Below are 24,979 nucleotides of genomic sequence, written 5' to 3'. Positions count from 1 at the left end.
TCACCGCTTTTGTCGTGGGTGGGTGGTCCAGGTGTGGTCGGGACAGGTCTGAATCCTCCTGGGAAGGGTGCTGGTGGTGCTGATTCTGGTGGGTTGAGCCTGGTTGGACACCAGGTGCCCACTCTGGCACGATAGTCCCACCCTGAGCAGCCCCAAGATGCAATCAAGCTGTTAATCAAGCTAATAAATAATAAATAATTCATTTTACATTATTCATATTCATACAAATGCATTATATTACATAATGATGCATTGGATTATTTTAGCATATCAATTTATAGTTACACGAATTGTTTACATTTAAGGCAAAATTTAATTTGCCATCAATAAAAACTGACATTATTAATAATTCCATCTATTTAATTTACTTCTGTGACGTTTAAATATTTACAATAACATATTTACAGAATCACAGATATTTTTATTTTATTCATAATAAGTAGTTTTAATTTATTTATAAAAATTATTTAGTGTATTTATATAGATAATTTTTATATCATTATATTTAATTTATTGATTTATATTATTATTCCCTTTGATTTATATTGTAATCCCTGACTTAAACATGGGCTGAGTCTGGGGGTTGTCCTTTTCCTTCCTTTGGTGGGGACACTCCAGAGCAAACCCCCCTCTGCCTTCCACCCTTTTTTTCCCCTCCTAATTCCAGCTCCTCCACTTTCCCCTCCTCCTCCCTCTTCCCCCCCACCCCCTGGTTGTCCCCTGTCCCCAATTAACCACCGGCAGCACCGAGGCCTCACCAAAGAAACATTTATTTGTGAAAATCCACGTGGACAAACTCGACAAGAGACGGATTTGGGGACATTTTCCTCCCGTGGAGATGCTGCAATGGGCAGAACTTTCCCCCAAAACCTCCTTCCAGAGGCCCCCACACAGCAAATTCCAACCTCCTGAGGGACTCCACATCCCATCCCGTCCTCTCACAACCCTCCTGGATCACTTCATAGGATCAGGAGCCCTTTGGGGATGGACATTTGAAGTTGCACAGGATTAGGACTTGTTTTGGGATGGATATTTGAGGTTGCACAGGGTTAGGATCTCTTTTGGGGTGGAAGTTTGAAGTTGCACAGGCCCAGGATCCCTTTGGAGATGGAAATTTGAAGTTGCACAGGATCAGAACCTCTTTTGGGATGGAAATTTGAAGTTGCACAGGATCAAGAGTCCCTTTTGGGATGGAAATTTGAAAGGCAGAGACATCCCAGAGTGGTCCCTCCTGCTCAGCTGCCCTGGGGTCTCCCTGTCCCTCTCCTGGACAGTTTAATCCATGACTGTGATTTCTCTTCCAGCAGAGGTGGGATTTGGGGTGGATAAACCACAGCAAAAGGGTCTATTTGCATTATTAGGACTGGATTAATTATTCAGCTGGAAACAGGTTTTTTTTGGGGTGGGCCAGGATGGGAGATTTATGACAAACCCCAGAATGAAGCAACCACTTTGGGTCAATTCCTGAAGGCTGAAAGGTCGGGTTTATTTAAATAATTATTATTATTATTATTATTTTAATAAGAAATAAACTCCAGGGGCTCCTGGGCTGGGCTTTGGGGTTGTGTGACCTCACCCAGGAGGGCTCTGGCAAGGACACAGCGAGATAAACCCACCCCAAATCCAGGACATCCCTGGGGAAAAGCTCGGTAAACAACGGATACTCCTCTCCCACCCCCGCGGGCAGACGGGGAGGGGCAGCAAAATAAAAATAACAATCAAGAGAAGAGGCGGGTGGGGCAGGTTGTTTGTTTTATTCTGTGTCCACCGGCAATCCCGTGAGGAATTCCAAACAATGGGAATCCAAATTCCAAACAATGGGAATCACGTGCTCGGCTTCCACTCCCGAAGCTGCCCGGATTTCTCTGACAAAACACCCACGACGGGCTGTGGGTTGGGTTCTGCTGGTGGGGGGTAAAAGGTTGCACCTGAAATGGGCTGGGAATGTTGTGGTTTGGAGCTGGGGATGGGCATTTACTGCTCTGTGTTGCTGATGAGTGGGAAGAGCAATTCCAGGGTGCAAAGCTGAGTTTGTAATCAGTGACTTAGGTGGCTTTAGGCTGGGATTTGGGGTTTAGAGAGGTGGGTTTGGATGTCCCATCCCAAAGTCTGGGAAGGGGTATCTTGGTTCAGGCTTTTCAGTCTTCAAAAGACTTTTCTGTGGGTTTGTTTGTTGGTTTTTTTTTTTTTCATGCACAGAACATCCCAAGGGTGGTGAAAACATTGCCTGGGGATGTTCCAAGGGTTGGAGCCAGGCTGGGAGAGCTGGGGAGGAGAGAAGGATTCAGAGAGATTTGAAAGCCCCTTCCAGGGCCTAAAGGGGCTCCAGGAGAGCTGGAGAGGGACTGGGGACAAGGGATGGAGGGACAGGACACAGGGAATGGCTTCCCACTGTCAGAGGGCAGGAACAGATGGGATATTGGGATTTTTGGCTGTGAGGGAGTTGAGGGGCTGGGATGGAATTTCCAGAGAAGCTGTGGCTGCCCCTGGATCCCTGGGAGTGTCCAAGGCCAGGTTGGAGCAACCTGGGCTGGTGGAAGGTGTCCCTGCCCATGGCAGGGGGTGGAATGGGATGGACTTTGAGGTCCCTTCCAACCCAAACCATTCCATGTTTGTCACACGAGTGGACATGGACCAAACATCCTGCCTTGGGATGGCCAAGATCCCAAAAGTGATCCTTGTCCCTGTTCCTGCCTCCACCAGCAAACAACTTGGCATTGGAGGGGGGAAAGGAAGACTCAGGTTTGGGTGTTGTACCCATTTCCACACAACATTTTGGTTTTCCTACCAAAGATTTTGGATCTCCAGCTCTTGGGCGCTCCCTGCCACATTCCCATCATCCTGGTCAGGCTCCACTGGGACCATCAACGCTATTTACAACAGGTGGGAATTTTTCCCGCTGTATTTCAAGGGGTACAAGGTGCCCAGGAGGGATTTCAGGCTGTGAATTGTCTGTTTGAATCGAATCTTCCCCTCGCTCCCTGGGGTTGTCCCACGTCTCAGGCTGAGCCTTGCCTGTGAGAGGACACTTGTCATCTCCTGATCATCTCAGAAATCATCCTTGGGGCGTAAAACACGGAGGCCAAAAGGGCAGGGTGGTTATAAATATCTAAATATACACATACAGAGAGATATTTATGGGTTTTTTCTATAAATTCGGACTTCTGGAGGCTCAAAATCCAACACAAACTCTCTTGAGGGGGTTGAGCCGATCTCCACTTGCTTTATTCCCCTTTCTGGACCATGTGGAGATATTTGGTGTCATTAAACTGTGAATTTGGGTTGGCAGCTGGAAATAAAACAGATTTTGGCTCTGGCTTGTAGCACCTTCTCGTGTATTGGCTCCTGTGGAGTGGATGGGAAAGGTTTCCTTGTCCATCCCTGGAGTTAAAACCCTTGGAAGCTTCAACTGCCGCTCCTGGGACTGGTGGAGTTATGGAAAACCCCCCAGGTGGGGTCCTGCCATTCCCCTGCTCCAGGATCCCGGATTTTGGGAGGCAGAGACACGGGAATGTGTCTTAAGGCGACAAGAATTAAGAATTTAAGGAGGGAAAGTGTATTCCAGGAGCAGGCTGTGGTTGGGAAGAGGGGGGAAGGGCTCTTCCTCTAAGGGCACTTGGCAGGACTTGGGGTAAAAAGAAGGATCATTCCTGTCAATCCCCTTTTGTTGCTCCTGGCTGGGATTTATCCAGGACTGCCTCTTCCAACAGCCAGTTTGGAGCCTGAGGAGCTGAAAAGCCCCCAAAGTCATTCCTTTTTTTACTCCCAGGGACCTCTGGGTGCTCAGCAGGGTCTGATGTTCAGCTGCTCGAAAATAACCTTTCCTTGCCCTGGGTGTCTCTCCACTGTTCATCTCTCATTCCTTCAGTGAATCCATTGAGGAGCCTGATTTTTACACCAAAAATGAGGGATTGGACCATCAACCAGGAGCAAATTACCCCCAGATCACCCCCAGACTTGTGGGTTTGTCCCCAACAAGCCGCATTTGTCCACGTCTCATTTTATTTGCTTTTTTCTCCCCTCTCTGAGGGTTTGTTCATTCATTTGATGACCAAAGGAGCCCTTGAGCAGCCCCAGGGGAAAATTATCCATCTGAGCAGGACTAAAATACTCCATATATCCATGCACACATCATAAACTTCATGTTTTCTGCAACAGGAAAAAAAAAAAACAACAAACCACAAACCAAATTCCCTGATTAAATGAAATCCAGAAGGGGGAAGCGAATCATTTCACCCTCCTCTGAATAAAAAGAGGCTGCAAAATTCTTCACCTCCCTTCAAACCTCGTTCTTGTGGCGGGATCTGTTTCCAGGGTGTGAAAAAACATTTCAGTGTGGCCTCTCCTTTTCCAGAGCTCCACAGGATTCCAGGATCTGTCCAAGGAGCGTCGCCTTGGGCTTTCTAGGAAGTCACAGTGATCGTTTTTTTTGGCACATGTGGTTGATTAAGAGCAACCAAAGCCTGGCTTAGGTCAGGAATCCTTTGGGAGAGCCCTGCTGGGTGAGCTGTGGTTGGAGAGGCAGCGGGAAGACCATCCATGAGGGTGCTGGAGAAGAGCCAAGACCACGTGGAAAATCCTGGATCCGACTGAAGCTCCAGCTGGTTGGTGATTCCCAATGGGTGTCCAGGCTCCTGATGTCGAGAGCAACATTTCTCCTGGATTTTGGGACTAAATATCCCCCCGGATATCCAACTGGGGAGTGACAGGGAGAACGAAATGAAAGGCGGGAAGGGGCAAAGCGCAGGGCAGGCTCATTTTCCAGAGGGACACTGGGAGACCCTTGCTGAGAACAGGGGAAGCTCCTGCCAAGCTGCAATCACAGGTTTGGAGGAAAAGCCGGCTCTGTCCCATTCCTGCAGCCTCTCCACACGGAACACACGGGACTAATCCAAAGCTTCCCCCGCTGGGCTCGCCCGGGGACGGCGAGCGAGTGGGAGACGACGAAACATCACAGAAAACACCAGCACATCACAAACCAGGGCCACGGAGAGGAGCCCTGGAGCGTCCCAGCGAGGGCAGGGGGGGTTGGTGGCACCTCAGGAGCAGCTGTAGGAGCCGGGGAGCCCCTCAGGTGAGGGTGTTGGAGTAGAAGCTGAAGCTCTCGGAGACGGTTTTGGAGTCGCTGCGGGAGGAGCCGTTGGAGGTGCCGTCTATGGAGAGGCGCTTGGCCCTGCAGGGCTCCTCCAGCTCCTCCTCCGCCGCCCCCACGGCCAGGGACACGGTGGTCTCCATCCTGCTGGCCTTGTAGACGCTGCTCTGGGTCTGCAGGTACCGGGCTGACTTCAGCTCCAGCCCCTCGTACTCGCCCGCGCTGACCAGGGGGCACCAGCGGAAGGCGTGTTTGAAGCCCACGCGGAACCTGCGGGGGGAAATCAGGGGTGAGGGGTCTCACTGGGGGTGGGGAGACAGGGCTGGGAACTGCTGAGCACAATTAGAAATGCTGCTTTTTTGCTGAAAGGGGGAAATCCACCGGTAAAGCCTCGTTTCGGAGAGTCACAGTGGGAAGGGAAGGACGCGCAAGGATCATCGACACAACACAGGACCATTCACAAGAGTCACATCCTGTCCCTGAGAGCGTTCCCTAAATGCTCCTGGAGCTCTGGCAACCTTGGGGTCATGGCCCAACCCTGGGGAGCCTGTTCAGTGCCAACCACCCTCTGGGGGAAGAACCTTTCCCTGAGATCCACCCTGAGCCTGCCCTGACACAGCTCCAGCCATTCCCTGGGGGCTGTCCCTGGTCCCCCCAGAGCAGAGCTCAGTCCTGCCCCTCCTCTGTCCCTCACAAGGAAGTTTAGTCAGGACTGTTTTGATCCCTCAAATCCCACAGAGCCTTTAGGAAAGACTTTAGGTGAGGGTTGTACCATTCCAGCATCTGCTGGAACAAGCCTCTAGTGGAGGATGGGGCAGAACCATCCCAAAAAACTCTCCATCCATCCATCCACCCATCCATCCATCCACCCATCCATCCATCCATCCATCCATCCCTCCATCCCTCCCCTCCTCCATCACACCCCTCTGTATCTCCCCCTCCTCCCGTCCCCGTCCCCCCTAAGGTGTCCCTGGAAACCCACCTGTCGTTGAGGCAGCAGTAGATGATGGGGTTGTACATGGTGGAGCTCATGGCCAGCCACATGATGGCCAGGTAGACCTGCTGGATGAACTTCTGGAAGTACCACTCTGGGTGGAAGTACTGCAGGGTGAAGTAGATGTGGTAGGGCAGCCAGCAGAGCGCGAAGGTGCACACCACGATGATCATCATCTTCACCACCTGAGCCAGGGACAGAGGGCAGGGACAGGGCCATCCATCAGTCATTCCACCCAGCTCTCAGTGCTGGGGGCGCTTTTGGGGCCCCACGATATAAAAAAAGATGTTAAAGCCATTGGAGAGTGTCCAAGGGAGGCCACGAGGATGGGGAAGGGTCTGGAGGGGCCTTATGAGGAGCAGCTGAGGGCACTTGGTGTGTTCAGCTGGAGAAGAGGAGACTGAGGGGAGACCTCACTGCAGTCACAACTGCCTGGGCAGGGGCAGAGGAGGGGCAGGACTGAGCTCTGCTCTGAGGGGACCAGGGACAGCCCCCAGGGAATGGCTGGAGCTGTGTCAGGGCAGGCTCAGGGTGGATCTCAGGGAAAGGTTCTTCCCCCAGAGGGTGGTTGGCACTGAACAGGCTCCCCAGGGCAGTGGGCACAGCCCCAAGGCTGCCAGAGCTCCAGGAGGATTGGGATCATCCTCTGGGGCACAGGGTGGGATTTTGAGGTGTCTGTGCAGGGCCAGGAGTTGGATTCATGATCCTTGTGTGTCCCTTCCCTCAGCATACTCCAAGTCCTGAGCTGCTGCCACCCCAATGAAGGATTTAGGGCTGGGATCAGCTGGGGCTGGCCATGAGCTGTGGTTGGAGCTCCTCACCTTCCGCTTGGCCGAGACCTGCTCGTGGTAGCGGTCGGAGGAGTCCCCGGGGATCTCGCTGGCCCAGAGGGTGAGTCCCACCACGGTGTAGGCACAGCCTATGACCAGCAGGGGCAGGAAGTAGATCAGGATGGTCATGCAGAAGTGGTACCTGCCAAAAAAAAACCAAAAACAAAAACCCACAGTCCTTGAGATGGTCCTTCAGCTGCTCAGTCCTTGTGTTGCAAACCGAGACCCAAGGCCAAGTGTGGCACATGGGCAAGGGAGATTTGGCACAATTCCTGTAGATCTGGGGCTGGGAAGGACTCCCTGCTTTCACCCCAGGCTGGGAAGGACTCCCTAATTTATCTCTGCCTCCTTCCTTTCACCCCAGTCTGGGAAGGACTCCCTACTTTCATCCCAGCATTGGGAAGGACTCCCTGCTTTATCCCAGTCTGGGAAGGACTCCCTGCTTTATCCCAGACTGGGAAGGTTCCCTCCTTTCATTCCAAGCCTCTCCTGCCAGCCCCTGGCACCCTCCTGGGATGGGATGTGCTCCTTGCCAAGGGAAGGATGTTGCAGCCGAGGGGAGTTTTTCACACCCCCAAATTATCCCAGAGGTGGACGTGGCCTCTTCCTTCCACCTCACAGCTGGAAACCCTGCCAGCCAAGGTGTGTTCTGGGCATCTGAAAGGTGGCAATAGGAAGCTGAAGAAATCAGGGCTTTCCCTGCAGGATGGGATTGCAGCTCAGCCAAATTCTGGTCCCCCAGGGGTTAAGGCAGGCTCAGGGGGCACTGAGAGTAACCCCAGCCCCCCAGAAAAGCCAAACCCTTGTCAGGGAGGTTTATTCAAACTCCTCAGTGAATTCAGCAGCTGGGCCAGTTCTCCAGGCTGGGAGGACTTTCCAGGAAAGGGCAGAATCCTTGAGTGTGTTTATACCACGGATAAATAAACCCAAACCCCAACAAGAGACTCTGGATTAAACTCACCACGGGCTTGGGGCTGTTTGGTTGGGGGTCGGTGGAGATGGGGCAGGTTCAGTGGGAATTCAGTGAGGATTTAGGTTAAATAAAGGGGGTTAAACAGGAATAAAATCCTGCTGGTTTTCCCAACCAGGACAGGGGTGGACACTTTGACCTTGCAGGGTCCTTCCCACCAGCAGAGCTTGCAGAAACCTCTCTGCCCTGTGGGAAGTCGAGTTCTAGTGGGACAAAAGCAGGGCTGGTGCCAGCTTGAAAATCATCCCCAATGCTGCCAGGTCAGAGAGAATTTCATTCTCAAGCTTTGGGGTCTTTGCATGGATTTTTGGGGCTGGAATGGAAGGTGCTGCATCTTTTGGAGGCAGTCCAGGCCCTGGACCACTCTCAGCTCTTGCCATCCCTATATTTGATTGAATAACATCCCTAAAGTTAAAATGAATGGGTCAGGCTCCTGCCTGGTGCAATTCCCACAGGGAATGGGGCTGGCCAGGCCATCTCCTCCTTGTTTTGTACCTGCAATCTCATTTGGCCTTCTCCTCCCCCAGCCCTAATCACATTTGGGATGGATTCCGTGGGGCTGTTTTCCATTTTGCCAATTAAGGAGGCGTCTCTGTGGCTCCACCAGGAGGGTTTTGTTGTGGTTCCCATGTAAGGCAGGATCTTAAAGCAGCTGCAGCCAGCTCCAAGTTCTGCATGCAATTCCTCCTCAGAGGAGCTGGGAGATGACATAAGCAAGGCAGAGCTGCCTGGGCACGGCCGGGGATCCCAAAAAAAGCCCTTGGAGACTTTTTTTCCTGTGGAAAATCGGCCTCCCCGTGGAACTATTTGTGTGTTACTCTGCCTGCAAGGACTGCAGGATCAGGGCACTCAGAGGAGCCTGGGGTTTGTAATTTAGGGGATTTAGGGCCTCGTGTGGGGTGGAGAAGCCTGGAGGAGTTTTGGGATGCCAGAGGGTGGAGCTGCCTCTCAAAGCCCAGGGCTGTTGCCATGAATAAAGGATGTCCCTGTGGGCTCTGATCTTCCAGAGAAACAGTGACTTGGGGGGGTTTCCCTTCCCTTAACAAGCAGAAGTGGCAGCTGATGAGATTGGAGTAGAGCAGCCATCCATTTGGGAGCAGAAGAGGGAGAGGGGATCGATGGCGGAATCGAATCCACTGCAATTGTCAGCTCTGCTGCAGACGCTCCTTGTGCCGGGGTTCTCCCCCCTCAACAAGGACATTTTCCCAGTGAAAAATCCCATCCCAGCCTCTGACTCCCTCTGTGCTTTCCAGGCTCCACTCCCCAAGAGAAACCCCCCCCTGGAACGAGGAGAAATCTCCCTTTTTTCTCCTCCAGGAGCTGTAAAAGTGTCGTTATTATTTCTCACAGGCAAAGCAGCTGCCACCGGTGCCTTCCCAAAATAACCTCTCCCAAGGCCATGGAGCAGGACAGGGGGGCTCACAGTGCTCCCAGCACCTGTCCCTGCAGTTATTTTGGGGCAGGAAAATCCCTCCTGGAGCTCTGCTGGGCTTTGCACGGGGGGATCCGTGATGTTCGATGCTGCTGGAGCTGCAAGTTCCTCTCAATCCCCAAATTCTTGGGGGGGGGGTTGGCTGCTTAAAAACCTCTGCTGAGCAGCTGCTTTCCCAGCTTTCCTGGGAGCATGGGATGCTCTGGCTTGGAGGTGTTTTTTCCTTGGATTAACCCTCTGGAAAAGCCACAGCCCCAGTGAACAACCCAGGGAAATGATCAGACCCTGAGCTGCCTCAGTTCCTGCTTCATTTGGGGGCTCAGCCCCATCCTGGGGGGTGTTTCTTCCCACTGATTGGACTATAGAGGAATAATAAAAGTTGGAAAAGCCCTCTGGAGCTCAGCTGGGCCAGGCCCAGCTTTGTTTGTGCCCCACCTGCCTCGCAATGCAAATAACTAAGGATATAAATGACACCAACCAGCAGTTTGTGACCTGCCACTCACTGCTGAGAGACAAACTCATCCCATTTGTGTCCCAGAGAGGCTTTGCCAGGCTCAGCTTGGCTTTCAACACCCCCCACGTGTGTGTGAGTCCCTGCTTGGGCTCCAGCAGGATCTTCCAGCCCTAATTCCTCCCTCCACAGGGCTGGAGATCACAAATGCCTTTTTTTTCTCCCCTGCTTTCTCTTTTTCCCTCCACACGTGGCATTTAACTCCCCCCCTGGGCTTCAAAGAAGCAAAGCAGGGCTGCTGGACCCTTTGGAAAGGGCAGGATTAATTAGGAAGCCCTTTAATGGGAAGGAAGGACTCCTGCTGAGCCCTCCTGGCCCAGAATTTGCCTCCCAGCCCAGCTGAGACCACAGAGCCCCTTTTTGGAGCTTGGTTCAAGTTGCTGAATGAAGTACGGGGTGTTTGGACCCCAGAAATCCCAAACCAGGGTTATTTCTGTCATTGCCTGGCCAAGAGACTCCTGGTAAACCCATATTTCCCTCTGGCAGGAATGACTCAGCCCAGGAAGCCTTTGGAGTTGGAAAAACCAGAGCTGTGTTGATGAATCAGCCCCAGGGGGCAACACAGACCCTGCTCCCAGAGCCCCAGTGCTGAGTCCTTGCAGTTGGACACCCTGGAAGGGTGGATGGACATCCAGGAAGGGTGGATGGACATCCAGGAAGGGTGGATGGACATCCAGGAAGGGCAGGGAGCTTGGGACAGTGTTTGGACCAGGGCAAAAGAGCACTGAACTCAGCTTAACTGAGCCTTAAACTCATCTTAGTTAACCTTAATGCGCCCCTCCCTCCCTCCCTTCCTTCCTTCCCTCTTCTCTTCATTCTTCCCTCCTTCTTTCCTTTCCTTTCCTTTCCTTTCCTTTCCTTTCCTTTCCTTTCCTTTCCTTTCCTTTCCTTTCCTTTCCTTTCCTTTCCTTTCCTTTCCTTTCCTTTCCTTTCCTTTCCTTTCCTTTCCTTTCCTTTCCTTCCCTTCCCTTCCCTTCCTTCCCTTCCTTCCCTCTCCCTTCCCTTCCCTTCCCCTTCCCTTCCCTTCCCTTCCTTCCTTCCCTTCCCTTCCTTCCTTCCCTTCCCTTCCCTTCCTTCCCTTCCCTTCCCTTCCCTTCCCTTCCCTTCCCTTCCCTTTTTTCTCCCTTCCCTTTTCCCTCCCTTTTCCCTCCTTCCATCCCATATTTCCATCCCATATTTCCATCCCATATTTCCATTCCATATTTCCATCCCATATTATTTCCATCCCATATTATTTCCATCCCATATTTCCATTCCATATTTCCATCCCATATTATTTCCATCCCATATTTCCATCCCATATTTCCATCCCATATTTCCATCCCATATTATTTCCATCCCATATTATTTCCATCCCAATATTTCCATCCCATATTTCCATCCCGTATTTCCATCCCGTATTTCCCCAGAGGTTTCCCCCACTCAGGACAATCCCCCACTCACGTTTTTCCATACAGGTGTGTGCCAGGCTCAGGCCACTCCACCAGGCACACCAACCGTCCCGGGAGCTCTGCCATGACGGAATAATATCCCTGTGGGAATGCCAGCAGGAATGCCAGCAGCCAGATGAGCCCGATCACCACCTTGGTGGCCTGGGCCGAGAGCCGAGGCCGCAGGGGGTGGATGATGGCCATGTACCTGCAGGGGGAGGGGAAAAAAAGTGGGAATCAGGGATGGAAAGGGGGAAATCAAGGCTGGAAAACCCCAATATTGCAGCTTTTGGGGCTGTTTTGGAGCATCCTCGTGTGGGGGTTGTGCTTTGGTAGCTCCTAAATACACGTTGGAAAAGCCCCTCACACGGCACAGTAATCCCACTCTGGAGGATTCCCAGGGTTTCAGCCTGGAGATTTGATTCCTGGCTGATGAAATGGTTGATTTTTAGCTGAGGAAAAGCTTCACTGACATAAAAAAAGATCAATTTATCCAGAACCCACCATGTGGCAGCGACAGCTTCGGTCGTTTCTCCCCAGCACAAAATCCTGGCTCTGTGGTAGATCCCAGTGCAGGGTGGGAAACAGGGAAAATAGGGCTGGAAATGGGGAAATCAAGGATGGAAATGGGGAAATCAGGGCTGGAAATGGGAAAATCAAGGGTGGAAATGGGGATATCAAGGGTGGAAATGGGAAATCAAGGGTGGAAATGGGGATATCAAGGGTGGAAATGGGGATATCAGGGCTGGAAATGGGGATATCAAGGTTGGAAATGGGGAAAATCAAGGATGGGAATGGGGAAACCAAGGATGGAAAGGGGGAAATCAAGGCTGGAAATGGGGATATCAAGGCTGGAAATGGGTATATCAAGGTTGGAAATGGGGAAATCAAGGGTGGAAGTGGGGATATCAAGGTTGGAAATGGGGATATCAAGGTTGGAAATGGGGAAATCAAGGCTGGGAATGGGGAAATTAAGGCTGGGAACAGGGAAATCAAGGCTGGGAATGGGGAGACCAAGGCTGGAAATGGGGAAATCAAGAATGGAGGTGGAGAAATCAAGGATGGAAAAAGGGAAATCAAGGTTGGAAACGGGGAAATCAAGGGTGGGAATGGGGAAATCAAGGCTGGAAATGGGGAGACCAAGGCTGGAAATGGGAAATCAAGGCTGAGAAGGGGGAAAACAAGGCTGGAAATGGGGAAACCAAGGCTGGAAAACCCCAATACTGTTGCTTTTGGGGCTGGTTTAGGCTGTCCTTGTGTGGGGGGTCCTACTTTGACACCCCCTAAATTCATCCTGGCAGCCCCTCATGCCATGAAACCCAACCAGCATCGGATAATCCCATTGTGGAGGATTCCCAGCGTTTCCACCCTGGAGATTTGAATCCTGACTGGGACAATAATTGACTTAGAGCTGCAAAACAGCTTCACTGACACCACCAATTTACCCAGAACCCACCATCTGGCAGCGACAGCTTTGGTGCTTCTCCCCTCCCACAAAATCCTGTAGATCCCAGAGCCAAGAATTCCAGGAGCAAAGCCAAAAATAGGAGCTGTGGAGCGGCGTGGGATGAGGGATCTGAGGTGCCACCAGGCTCAGGGGCTTTTTAATTCTTCCCTGAGTCCTCCCTGTGTTGTGTTTTTTGGGGGGCAATCAGGGATTAATGTAGGAATTCCATAAACAGGAGGTGCTGCCCTCAGCTCTTCCTCTGCCCTAGGATTGATAAAAACCCCCAAAAAATTGCTATGAGGGTGAAATAAACCCAAAAGCACCACCTGGAGACCTTCCTGACCAACTACAACTCTTGTCTCGTGGTGGAAGGAGATGGAAAAACTCCTCCAACCTCGCTGGCAATCCAAGGATGGGCTCAGGGAGGCAGGAGGGAGCAAATTAGGGGTGTTTTGGGGGGAAAATCAGCCCTAAAATCTTATTTTTCAGCAGCAATTCCTGATCCATCAGTGCTGAGCTGGGAAATATTCCCTTGGAGATGCTCTGGGTTTAATCCATCAGGGTTAAAAAACGGGAATAACAACAGGGAATTAAGAAAGGATGATGGAAAGGGTCTGGGCTGCTTGGAGGAGCTGGAATTACAGCCTGTAAAAATCCTGGAGATGGATGGAAATGGAGAAACATCCTGAAAATAACTAGGCCATTATTTCATATTAAAATATTGGATAATTATATAATAATTGTATCACTGAAGAAAATCGTCCCAACATTTCAATAACCATTTTTTTAATTATTATTATTATTTTTATTTTTTCCCCCTCTCCTTGTCAAGAACTTTTGATGCAAAATCAAACCAGGGAGAGGGAGAGGGAATGTGGATTTGGGGCCACCACAGCTCGGATGAGTGGCCATCCTGCTTATTTTAGGGTGGGAAAGCACCAATTCAGAGAGAAAAACCACCTTTTTCTTGCTTCTCTCAGCTCTGGCTCCATCAAACAACTCCCATTTCCTTGCAGGCCACTTGGACTTTCTGTGGTTTTCCTACTCAGTTTTGAGCCAAAGCCTCTCCAAAGCATTCCTAGGGGCAGGTTTTTGGGATAACCCCAAATAAATCCTTCCTCCCACTCAATCCTGGCTGCCTTGGGTACCTCCAGCTCCTCTCCCTCCACGTGGCTTCATCTCCCAGGTGAGGCTGGAGAAGCTGCTGCAGCCAAAGCTCCATCAATCAGCTTCTTGGCAGGGAAGAAAACACGTCAATCATCATTTACCTTCCAGCAAAAAATAAAATAAAAACCACCCTTCCCAATCTATTTCTTCTCTATTAATACCAACAGGTTGGCATTTCGATGGGAATGGGGATGAAGCTGCAGAGCTCTGATGTGTCTGCAAGGGGCTGGGGGGTGTTGGACCCCCAGGCAGGGGTTTGAGGGGCACAAAAAGGGTGGATTTCACAGGATTTCATGGAATATTCCGAGCTGGGAGGGACCCACAAGGACCACGGGTTCCAACTCATCCTGCACAGGACACTCCCAAAAAACCCCACCCTGATGTTCCTGAATTATCCAAATTTTGTCCAAACTGGGGCCATGACCAAACCCCTCCTGTTCCACCCTCTAAGCTTTTTCCTTGGCCATCCAAGAGGGTGGTTTTCCCATCCACAAATAAACCAGGGGTTGCTGGGGATGGTTGCTCATGGGAGATGAGGGAGAGGAGCAGGTGACAGGTGACAAAGCAGCTGGAGCCTTCAAGTCCCAAATTATCACAGGGAATTGGGGTTTTTGTTGAGGATTTAGGGGCAGAATTCCTGTGTTTGGGAAGGTTTTATTCCCTGGGCAGGAAGTTCACAGGAATGGGGTTGTTTGGTGCAGAAGAGTTTGGGTTGGGAGGATTTTATAGAATAATAGAGTGATTTGGGCTGGAAGGGACCTTAAAGATCATCCAATTCCAAGAGATCAACCAGTTCCAAGAGATCATCCAGTCCCAAAAGCTCAACCAGTTCCAAGAGATCATCCAGTCCCAAAAGCTCAACCAGTTTTCACCAGATCACCCAGTTCCAACACGTCAACCAATTCCAATGGAAGTTAATGCCTCTCGTCCCTCAGAACCAAACCATGTGCTCCTGCTCTCCTCTCAGGTGGCAGCACCACGTTCAGGTGCAAACCAGCACTCCCAGTTCCCCCCCAGCAGAGCCCTGGTGGGATTCCCACCCACCTTTCCCTGCACCTTCTGGACGTTCTAACCACAATTCACGCTCTTGGCACTGCAACCTCCCAACTGAACCGCCCCACAGGAGCCAGAGGCTCTTCCCCCGAGGTGGGTGATGCCATTTGCTGGTGGTTCAACATCTCCCTGTGTTTTGGGGGGGGTTGCCATGACGACACAGGAGCGGTTGGGGCTGGTGTTGTAGCAGAGTCGCTCCGAGCGCCTCGGTGATTAAACAGACCTCGCGCCGGAGGCCGTGTATCCATCTATTAACGTCAGCTGGAAATCTGGAGCCTGCCTGGAGAGCTCACATACTGCACAATTGTTTTCACCCTGATGGAGATGAGATTAATACAATGGTACAAATTGATGGAGCTTCTTCGTCCCAGAGCTTCCTTATCTGCTTCGTTGATAAGGACGGGGCAGATGAGGGATGAGCAACCAAAAGAGGCCGCAGGGTTTGGGCTGGGCTTTGTGGAGATTTGATTTCCCAGCCTCAGCAAAGAGGGTTTAGGGCATGGGCAGTCCTGGGGGTGTCTGTGAGCAAGGCAGAGCAGATGCTTCAAGCTGGAGTGGGTCAATCCCTCCAGCACAGCTCTGGGTCACAGAATCATGGAATGTTCTGAGCTGGGAGGGACCCACAAGAACCATCAGTCCAACCCTCAGCCCTGCACAGGCCCAGCCCCACGAGGATCATCCAAACCCTCCTGGAGCTCTGGCAGCCTTGGGGCTGTGCCCACTGCCCTGGGGAGCCTGTTCAGTGCCAACCACCCTCTGGGGGAAGAACCTTTCCCTGAGATCCACCCTGAGCCTGCCCTGACACAGCTCCAGCCATTCCCTGGGGGCTGTCCCTGGTCCCCCCAGAGCAGAGCTCAGTCCTGCCCCTCCTCTGCCCCTGCCCAGGCAGTTGTGACTGCAGTGAGGTCTCCCCTCAGCCTCCTCCAGCTGAACACACCAAGTGCCCTCAGTGTCCTCATAAGGCCCCTCCAGACCCTTCCCCATCCTCGTGGCCTCCTTTGGACACTCTCTGATGGGTTTGTTATGTTGTGTCCCCCCCAAAACTGCCCCAACATTGAGGTGAGGCCACCCCAGTGCAGAGCAGAGCGGGACAATCCCCTCCCTCTGCCAGCTGCCCACGCTGTCCCTGATGCTCCTCAGGAAAATCCACCTCTCCTTCCACAGGGATTGTGCCACCACACCAAAATCTCTTCCCTGGTGTGTGTGTGACAAAGCTTGGCCTTGTCCTGGTGTCCCCAAACCCCAAGGTGGGAGGTGCCTCGAGCAGCTGCTTCCTCCTCTTTATTGCTCAGGGAGTGCCCAAACCAGGACACAAAGAGGGCTCTCCCACCCCAGTGTTGCCCAAAGCTCCACCCAACTGCAGGTTTCCCACTGGCCTTTGCCAAGAGATGGTAAAACAGCTCTTGGAGAGCTCTGGGGTTGTTTCCTTCAAGCAACAACCCAAAAGGATGGGTGGGGTGGGGTTGGGGTTGGGAGCAGGGGTGGCTTCTGCTACCCCCTGACACCTGGAGCACCCAGTGGTTCAGTGGGCCACGGAGGAATTTAGATTAAATTGATGAAAAAAATGCATCAAATAAATCAAATATCTCACCAGAGGCCCTACAGTGCCTTGAGCCAGTGCCCTGCTCACAGACACCCATCCCTGGAAGGGTCCAAGGCCAAGTTGGACAGAGCTTGGAGCAACCTGTGCCAGTGGAAGGTGTCCCTGCCCGTGGCAGGGGGTGGCACTGGATGGGCTTTGAGGTCCCTTCCAACCCAAACCATTCCATGATGTTTTTCTGTGGCTAAACCCAAATTTTCCTGCATCTCTGAGCCACAAGTGTTGCTGATTCCCCTCAGTTCCACATTATCCCCACGGGAATTTCAATCCCACTCTGCTTTCCGTAGGAAAGGGAGGGGGAAAAAATGTAATTTATTATATTTTCAGCTGAATTCCTGTCTGGTGGATACTGGGGGGGGATTAATTCCAGTTAATCCCCATTGGATCAGGGACACAAACCAGGTAAGAGGGGTGACTCCTAAGACATTCCCTTCTCCATCTCCATCCTTCTGCTTCCCAGCTCCAGCTGGGAAATCATTGCTCTGAACCAGCTCCATTTTGGGAATCCAGCAACTTCCCAGGCTTTTTGTGGCATTCATGATGCTTGATTGGTTTTTTTTGGGGGGGATACAAAAAGCAGCTCCATTTTTCCACCCCCAAATCCCACCCTCCTTTCACTTCCCCATCAGCTCACGAATCTCCCAAATCACTTCAGGAGCAGAGCAGGATTCCACAGATCAAAGCCCTGCTCTGCAAACCCCACAAGTCCTTTAAGTCAAGTTTAAAAAACCCCATCCTGGTGCTAAATTAGGGTGTAAATGACTAATTAACTGCTGTGATTTGTCCTCCCCGGAGGGTTTTTTTTTTCCTACAGCAATCACCTCTCAGGGACCGGGGTGGCTGAGCTGGAAAATTCCTGATGCTCAGCTGGTTTGTCCAGCCCGAGATTTCAACTTCCAAGCAATAAATCATTTCCCAAGCTGCTTTTTCTGCTGGGCTTGGGGAGATATCACCAGGTCTTGGCTGCAGATTGAGAATTTTGGGAGCTGCAGTGATGAAGCTTTGCAGATTTGATGTTCCCTCTGCACCTCCTGCCAGCAAATTGGGGGGATTTTTAGGACACCTAATATAACTTAATAACCCATTTGGAAATTAAAAAGGGAATATATATATATTTTTATAAAAAATATATAGTATATATATATAATAAATAAATGAGATCCCAGTTGGATTTTCCAACCCTCCTGGTCTGGCAATGTTGCTGCTGGTGGAGCTCTTTTAATGAGCAAGTTATTTTAGGAGCTGCAGGAGGTTATTCCCACTATAGATCATTTTTACAGCTGCTTTCAAGCAGAGGATGCTTTGCAGAAAAAGGGGAATTGCTTTGTGGTAAATACCCCAAATTCTGCCCAGTTTGTGATTAATCCCAGGGCTTTTCCTCACCAGTGGGATTTGCCCACTCTGGGTGGTTCTGGCTTTGCTCACTTGGGAGTTCTGAGAGAAGAAATTGTATTTTTCCCCTCATTCTGCCACCCTGGGCTGCATTCCTGGTCCTCCATCCTCATGGAAACTCCCTCCTGCCCCGGTTTGCAGGTGGGTGGTGATGCCCAGAACTGAATCCAGGTGCCAAGGAGAGAGAAAATGTCACATTTGCTCCGTGGATTTTGCGACTTAGGGAAGGCCAGAGTTGGGTTTTTGTTCTAAGTGTGGCTGAAAATCAGCTTGGACTCACTGTGGGCACTGTGGGCTTCTCTTTCCTGGAATACTGGGGGGAAAAAAAAAACCTGGATTTTCTGCTTGTTTTCCAAGTGAGCTAATTCCCAGGGAGAGCTGGAGGCTAGACAGGGATATTTGATGTGCTCAAAAACAAAGGATGTGGCAACTTCTAAAGTGCCAAAGGCAGTTTTTGTTTGTCCCCCACTTTTCAAGATGCTGAGAAGCTGCATCAGGGCTTTTCCTGAGCACACGTTGTGCCAGCCTTGACTCCTGAATTTCCTGCAATTGTTCAGAGCGTGCAGAGTAAACTCCTCGGGTTTGTTTGTGCCCAGGCTGAAACGAGTGCTGGGGAAGGAGGGGATGGTTGAGTTTCAAGGAAAGCCTATTTTTTTTTATTATTATTTTTCTTGCACGAACCCACAGTGGGTCCTGCAAAAGAAAATCCACAGGGAGAAGGTATTTTCCAGGGAAGCTGTGGCTGCTCCATCCCTGGGAGTGTCCAAGGCCAGGTTGGAGCATCCTGGTTCTGTGGAAGGTGTCCCTGCCCATGGCAGGGGGTGGCACTGGGTGATCTCCAAGGTCTCTTCCCACCCAAACCATTCCATGTCCTTGCCCATCTCTGGCAGCTCCAGCTCCGTCCCACCAGCAGCACTGGGGGGTCTCAGCCCCTCCTCAGCTCCAGCCCAGAGGCAGCTGAAAGACTTGGCTTTAACCTGGCACTGTGATGGATTTCAACTGGCAGGGAGTGGGGGGAGATGGGATTTTGGGAAGGGATTCTTCCCTGGGAGGGTGGGGAGGGGCTGGCTCGGATTGCCCAGAGAAGACCTGAGAGCCCCTTCCAGGGCCTGAGGGGGCTCCAAGAGCTGGAGAGGGACTGGGGACAAGGGATGGAGGGACAGGACACAGGGAATGGCTTCCCACTGGAAGAGGGGGGAGAGATGGATATTGGGAAGGGATTGTTGGCTGTGAGGGTAGGGAAGGAGTTGGAATGGAATTCCCAGAGAAGCTGTGGCTGCCCCTGGATCCCTGGGAGTGTCCAAGGCCAGGTTGCATCATCCTGCTCTGTGGAAGGTGTCCCTGCCCATGGCAGGGGGTGGAAAGGGATCTCTAAGTCCCTTCCAACCCAAACCATTCCAGAATTCCAGAAACCACTTCCCCATTCTCTCTCAACAAACCCATCGTGGCCGTGCCGAGTTTTTCCGAGGCACTTTCACATCCTCTGGCAAAGACATTCCAGAAATCACTTGCAGGGAGCAGAAAGGGGGATGATTTAAGGGAGCAATCTGCAGACTGATGCTCCTCTGAGCCCTCACACTCCATAATCCAATCCCTCTGCTGGAAACACTTTGGGAATGAGGCACATTCCGTCCTGCTTCCCTAATTTCTGATGAAAATCAGGGCCCCACTTTGATTTCAGCCACATCCTGGCTGGGAATGTTTCCCTGAGCCTACCTGGCTCCTCATTCAGGTTCTTCCTCTGCTTGTTCCCAGCTTTTTGCTGCTTGCCAGGAGGAATTCTGCCCTTTTATGTGCCTGGAACAAGTTCCTGCTTTTCGTGCATTTGAGTTGTCAGGTCTCAGACACAGGAAAACAGGGAATTTTTTTCTTGGAGATGTTGGTTTGTGCTGCTTGCCTGGATGGGCTTTGCTGCCTTTTTCCCTCCCACATTCCCACCTTGCTGAAAATTTGGGACCAGGAAATGCAGCAGGTGGCTCTGGGCACACTGAGGATGCAGCTCCTCTTTTTTTGGGGGGGGTCCTTCCTGATGGGAATCTGGGTTTGGAATCCCAGGTATGGGAAAACCATGCTCGGGGTTTGCAATGCAAGAAGAAAACTGGGAATGCCAATTCCCCCCACCCAAAAAAATCAGCCCCAGGCTCTCCCAGACCTGCCTTTTCTCCCTGTTTTACACATTCTCCTCCAGCTTCCCCATGGCAGATTTGCTTTCCTGGTTTTTCCAGGGTGTGGATCAAAGGTTAAAAATTAAATTATTAAAATTTAAAAAAAAAAATTATTTCTCTAATTCACCCAAACGTGAAAGGGGTTTTTCCAGCTGATCCCAAACATTCTCAGATGCTCCTGAAGCAGAGCCAACAGCGGGGAGGAACAATCCCTGCTGCTGTTATGGCTTTTTTTTTAATTGATTACTCCCTAATTCTCCTCCCATCTCCTGCGGGAGAGCTCGGCTACATCCAATTCCTTTTCGGCAGAGGGTTTTGTAACCACTCCAGAGCAAAACAAAGCCTGTTTTGAAGGACGGGAGAGCATCATCCACGTCCAGCTCTGCTTCCCGAGCTGGCAGTGGCCGAGCTGTGGCAGCACCATCACCCCCTTGGAGGGAATATCGGGAATATCGGAGCCAGTTCAGCTCCAAAGGTGCTGGCACGAGGCAAATCCCCCTCCCTGTCCCCCCCCTCGGCTGGATCCGCAGCCAAAATGTCTTTTATTCCTCGGGAAGAGGGACCAGAACGAGGCGTTGCAGCATCGGGAAAAGCTGATGCGCTTGAAACGCTCAATTCCAAAGGGAACTGAGGAGCTGTTGGAGAGCCGGGATTTATCAGCAGCGCTGGTGTGAATTGCCATTAAACCGGGATTTCTGCGAGAGGGGCAGCTGTGAATTGGAGGCTGCTCCGTGTCCCTCGAGGGGCGGTGACAAAGGAGTGGCCCCGGGGCCACCAGCAGAGATGAACTTTGGATCGTGGCACAACACGAGCTCTGCTGACAGATCCCAACCACAACCCGAGCTCTGCCGGCAGATCCCAACCCTCGGGGCACGAGCAGGCAGGGGAAAAAGAAAACCAACTGCGATGGGGTAGTGCCATTTGGTGCTAAACCGTGAGTTTGCTCTTAACTGAGGGGGTGGAGAGGGGATGGACGGCTCTGCAGCAGGGCTGGGAGGGAGAGGGTGCTACAAATGCACACCCAAGTCACGCCACCGACAATTAGCAGCCTTCCCTGGGCTCCTCTTGCAGCGCTGACAAAGGATTCCCAAAGCCAACCAGGGCGGGGAGAGGGGTTATTTTTAGTGCTGTTTTACCAAAAATTTCTAGTTGCAGTGTATTCTCCCCTGAGTGGAGATCACACAGAGCCACATGGAGTCACAGGATCACAGAATTAGCCAGGTTGGAAAAGACCTCTGGGATCATGGAGTCCAACCTGTGACCCAACCCCACCTTGTCACCCAGCCCATGGCACTGATGCCACATCCAGGCTCTGCTCAAACCCCTCCAGGGATGGGGACTCCACCCCCTCCCTGGGCAGCCCCTTCCAGTGGCTGATCACTCTCTCTGGCAAGAACTTCTTCCCCATGTCCAACCTGAACCTCCCCTGGGGCAGCTCAAGGCTGTGCCCTCTTGTCCTGCTGCTGGTTCCTGGGAGCAGAGCCCGACCCCCCCCGGCTCCCCCTCCTGTCAGGGAGTTGCAGAGAGTGAGAAGGTCCCCCCTGAGCCTCCTCCTGTCCAGGCTGAGCCCCCCCAGCTCCCTCAGCTGCTCCTCCCAGCACTTGTGCTCCAGCCCCTTCCCCAGCCTCGTTGCCCTTCTCTGGACACGCTGCAGCCCCTCAACATCCTCCCCAAACCGAGGGCCCAGAGCTGGGCACGGCACTCGAGGGGTGGCCTCCCCAGTGCCCAGTCCAGGGGCACAATCCCTGCCCTGCTCCTGCTGCCACCCTGTTCCTGAGCCAGGCCGGGATCCATCGGCCTCTCGCCCCCCTGGGCACCCCTGGCTCACGTTCAGCTGCTGTCAGTCAGTGCCCCCAGGTCCCTTTCTGTCCCCCCACTCTGTCCCCAGCCCAGTGGGGCTGCCGGGGGTTGTTGTGGCCAAAGGGCAGGACCCAGCCCTTGGCCTGGTTGAGCATCAAAGCACCCCTGGGCTCTGGGGAGAGGGTCGTGTCCCTCCCCACCCACCTGTCCAGGGCGATGGCCGTCATGGAGTAGATGCTGGCGAAGACGGCAGCGATGGGGAAGAAGTTGTGGAAGCGGCAGTAGAAGAGCCCGTAGTACCACTCGTTGTGGATGGCGTAGGTGAAGTTCACCACGGTGTTGAAGGCGGCCATGGAGGCCTCGGCAAACGCCAGGTTCACCAGGAAGTAGTTGGTGACCGTCCTCATGCGCTTGTGGGCCAGGATGATCCACATCACCACCACGTTGCCCACCACCGCCACCACCACGATCAGGGCGTAGGCCACGGCCCACAGGGCCACCTGCCACGGGGGCTGCACGAACTGGTTGGACAGGGACTCGTTCAGGGAGCTGTTGGACAACCACTGCTGCTCCAGCTCCGCTTCCACGGGCAGAGAGTCGTCCATCGTGGCCCCACAGAGCCGGACCCGGCACGCGGGTGGTGTGGGGGGCAGCTCCCTCCTGGTTTATGGCACAGGGATGCTTTGGGGTGCAGGTCCCTCCTGGTTTAGGGCACAGTAGGATTGGGGTGCAATTCCCTCCTGGTTTAGGGCACACAGATGTTTTGGGATGCAGATCCCTTCCAGCTTAGAGTCCACAGATGCTTTGGGGTGCCAAATCCCTCCTGGTTCAGGGCACAGCAGGGTCAGGGTCCAGATCCCTCCTGGTTCAGGACACACAGATGTTTTGGGATGCAGATCTCTCCAGCTTAAGGTGCAGAGATGTTTTGGGGTGCAGTTCCCTCCTGGTTTAGGGCACAGAAGGGTTGGGGTGCAGTTCCCTCCTGGTTGAGGGCACAGCAGGGTCAGGGGCCAACAAGTTTGGGGCAGACACCTGGTCTGGAGTGCAGGTCCCTCCTGGTTCAGGGTGCAGCCAGTTTGGGGTGCAGGGCTGGTCCAGGGCACAGGTCCTTTCTGGTTCAGGGTGCAGCCCCTTTCGGGTGCTCCCTCCTGCCTCCGGGTGCAGCTGGAACGGGGTGCCCGGCCATGTCAGGGCTTCACTGGTTTGGGGTGCGGGTCTCCCCCAATTCGGGCACAGCTGGTTTGGGGTGCGGGTCCCCCCGGGCTCGGCTGCAGCTTCACCGGGGTGCAGATTCCTCCCGATTCAGGGCATTCAGGGATCCCGATCCCTCCCACCGGAGCAAGACGCGGGTCCCTCCCGGTTCAGGACCAGAGCACGAGGGGAGTCCCTGCCCGTTCAGGACCAGACCGGGATTCTGGAAGCAGGTACCTTGCGGCTCCGGACCGGAGCAGGGTGCGGGTTCCCCTCGGTCCGGGATGCAGCCGGTTCAGGATTCGGGTCCCCCCGCTTCAGGAGCGGAGCAGGATGCGGGATGCAAGTGCCTCCTGGCTCGGGACCGGCGTAGGATGCGGGTTCCCCTCGGTGCGGGATGCAGCCGGTTCGGGATACGGATCCTCCTCGTTTTGGGATGCAGATCCTCCGTGGCTCGGGATGGAGCCGGTTCGGGATGCGGATCCCCCTCGTTTCGGGATGGAGCCGGTTCGGGATGAGGGTCCCCTGCTGGATCGGGATGCAGCCAGTTCAGGATGCGGATTCCCGCGGTTGAGGATGCGGTTCCCCCGTGGATCGGGACGCACCCGGTTCAGGAGCGGAGCAGCCTCGGATCGCCGCGAATCGACTGCGGTGGTGGAGGCACGACCGGGCCTTTTATAACCGGGGCGGGCGGTGCCAGAGGGAGGTGGGCAGGGTCGGCACGGGCAGAGCCCTCCCCTGGTCCCCTCCCCCGGAGCTCTTGTCCCCTCTCCACTCCCACCTTCCCGGGGGAAGGGGCTATTCCAGCTTCCCCGACCCCCCTCGCCCCCATTTTCATTCCTCCTCATCCTCGTCCAACCCCTTTGCCCTCCAAAGCTTCCCGTGCTTTGTGTCCTTTTTGGGGGACTCGGGGAGGTCTGGGCCAAAAAATGCCCTCAAAAGTCACTGGGAATTTAAACATCCTGATAATAGCAAAGCTTATATATTTCATATTATTTTATTTTACATTTTATATTATATTATATTATATAAATATATTTATTTTATATTATGAATTTAATATAAATTATATTAATATATCCTAACACTTATAACATTATATATATTAAAGTATAATGCATTATACAGCTTATAAAATTATATATATATATATATTATAAGGTGGGTCTGGGCCAAATGCACTCTCAAAAGTCACCGGGAGAAATCCTGATAATAGTAAGGCTTATATATTTTATATGCTATATTTTTGTATGATATATTTATACATTATAAAGCTTTCCAGCTATACCAGCCATGGGATCTCTCCAAGCAATTGTGATCTGTGAGTGTTTTGCAGCCCCGGTGAACAAAACAAATAACTGAATTCCCAGAGAAGAAAAAGCTCTTCCCACTCCAGCACAACCTGTTCCCTTCCCCTGCAAACAGGACATTTTAATTTCAGTGCCCCTTTCGCTCACGAAGCAAACACAGCAATTAAAGGGGTGGTGAAACCTTCTCCCCTAAAACCTCCTTTTCGCCGGCAATTTGGGATCTCATCGAGCTGCAAACGGGGCTTTGCAGCTTCCCGCAGGCCGGGTTTAAACCCACCAGGCAGGGAGGGGTTTAAGATGCTCCTCCAGTGTTTTTTTTTTATTAATTATTTATTTGGGGTTTATTGCGGGCAAAACCAAAACGCTCCGCGTTGCCGTTGCCAGGAAAAGCCGCCTCTCCCCCGGGATCCGCTGATGCAACGAGGAGGAACATCGAGCCCAGCAAAGCTGAGCTTGGCCCTGCGCTTCGCTCAGGATGCTCCCAAATCCCTCCTTCCCTCCCGAGCTGCTCCAGCAGAAACCGCTCGCAGGTAAAGCCGCGGCTCCCGGGAAACCGGGAAGGGAGGAATTGGGGTGGGAATTGCGGAGCTGAGCG

At 52.6% G+C, this 24,979-nt stretch overlaps 2 protein-coding genes across 2 annotated transcripts in view; one reads left to right on the top strand and one right to left on the bottom strand.

Moving 5' to 3' along the window:
* Window positions 1-814: 814 nt before the first annotated feature.
* TACR1 (tachykinin receptor 1) lies at window positions 815-23,581 on the bottom strand. Its single transcript, XM_050325728.1, has 5 exons — window positions 22,088-23,581; window positions 11,273-11,467; window positions 6,908-7,058; window positions 6,075-6,271; window positions 815-5,362 (listed from the first exon to the last, which is right to left on the bottom strand). The coding sequence occupies exons 1-5, from the start codon at window positions 22,486-22,488 to the stop codon at window positions 5,071-5,073; spliced, it is 1,236 nt and encodes a 411-aa protein (XP_050181685.1). The 5' UTR covers window positions 22,489-23,581; the 3' UTR covers window positions 815-5,070.
* A 1,134-nt stretch (window positions 23,582-24,715) lies between these two features.
* The window catches only part of LOC126645371 (tetraspanin-15-like), a 52,764-nt gene continuing 52,500 nt past the window's right edge, over window positions 24,716-24,979 (top strand). The window contains exon 1 of the mRNA XM_050325732.1: window positions 24,716-24,914. Within this exon, the coding sequence (XP_050181689.1) occupies window positions 24,860-24,914 (55 nt within the window). The 5' untranslated portion in view covers window positions 24,716-24,859. The remainder of the gene's footprint in view (window positions 24,915-24,979) is intronic.

The sequence above is a fragment of the Myiozetetes cayanensis genome, unplaced genomic scaffold, assembly GCF_022539395.1.
Source record: "Myiozetetes cayanensis isolate MyiCay16 unplaced genomic scaffold, myiCay2020 scf30, whole genome shotgun sequence".
Lineage (NCBI taxonomy): Eukaryota > Metazoa > Chordata > Aves > Passeriformes > Tyrannidae > Myiozetetes > Myiozetetes cayanensis.
This window is presented reverse-complemented; position numbering and strand designations above follow the sequence as displayed.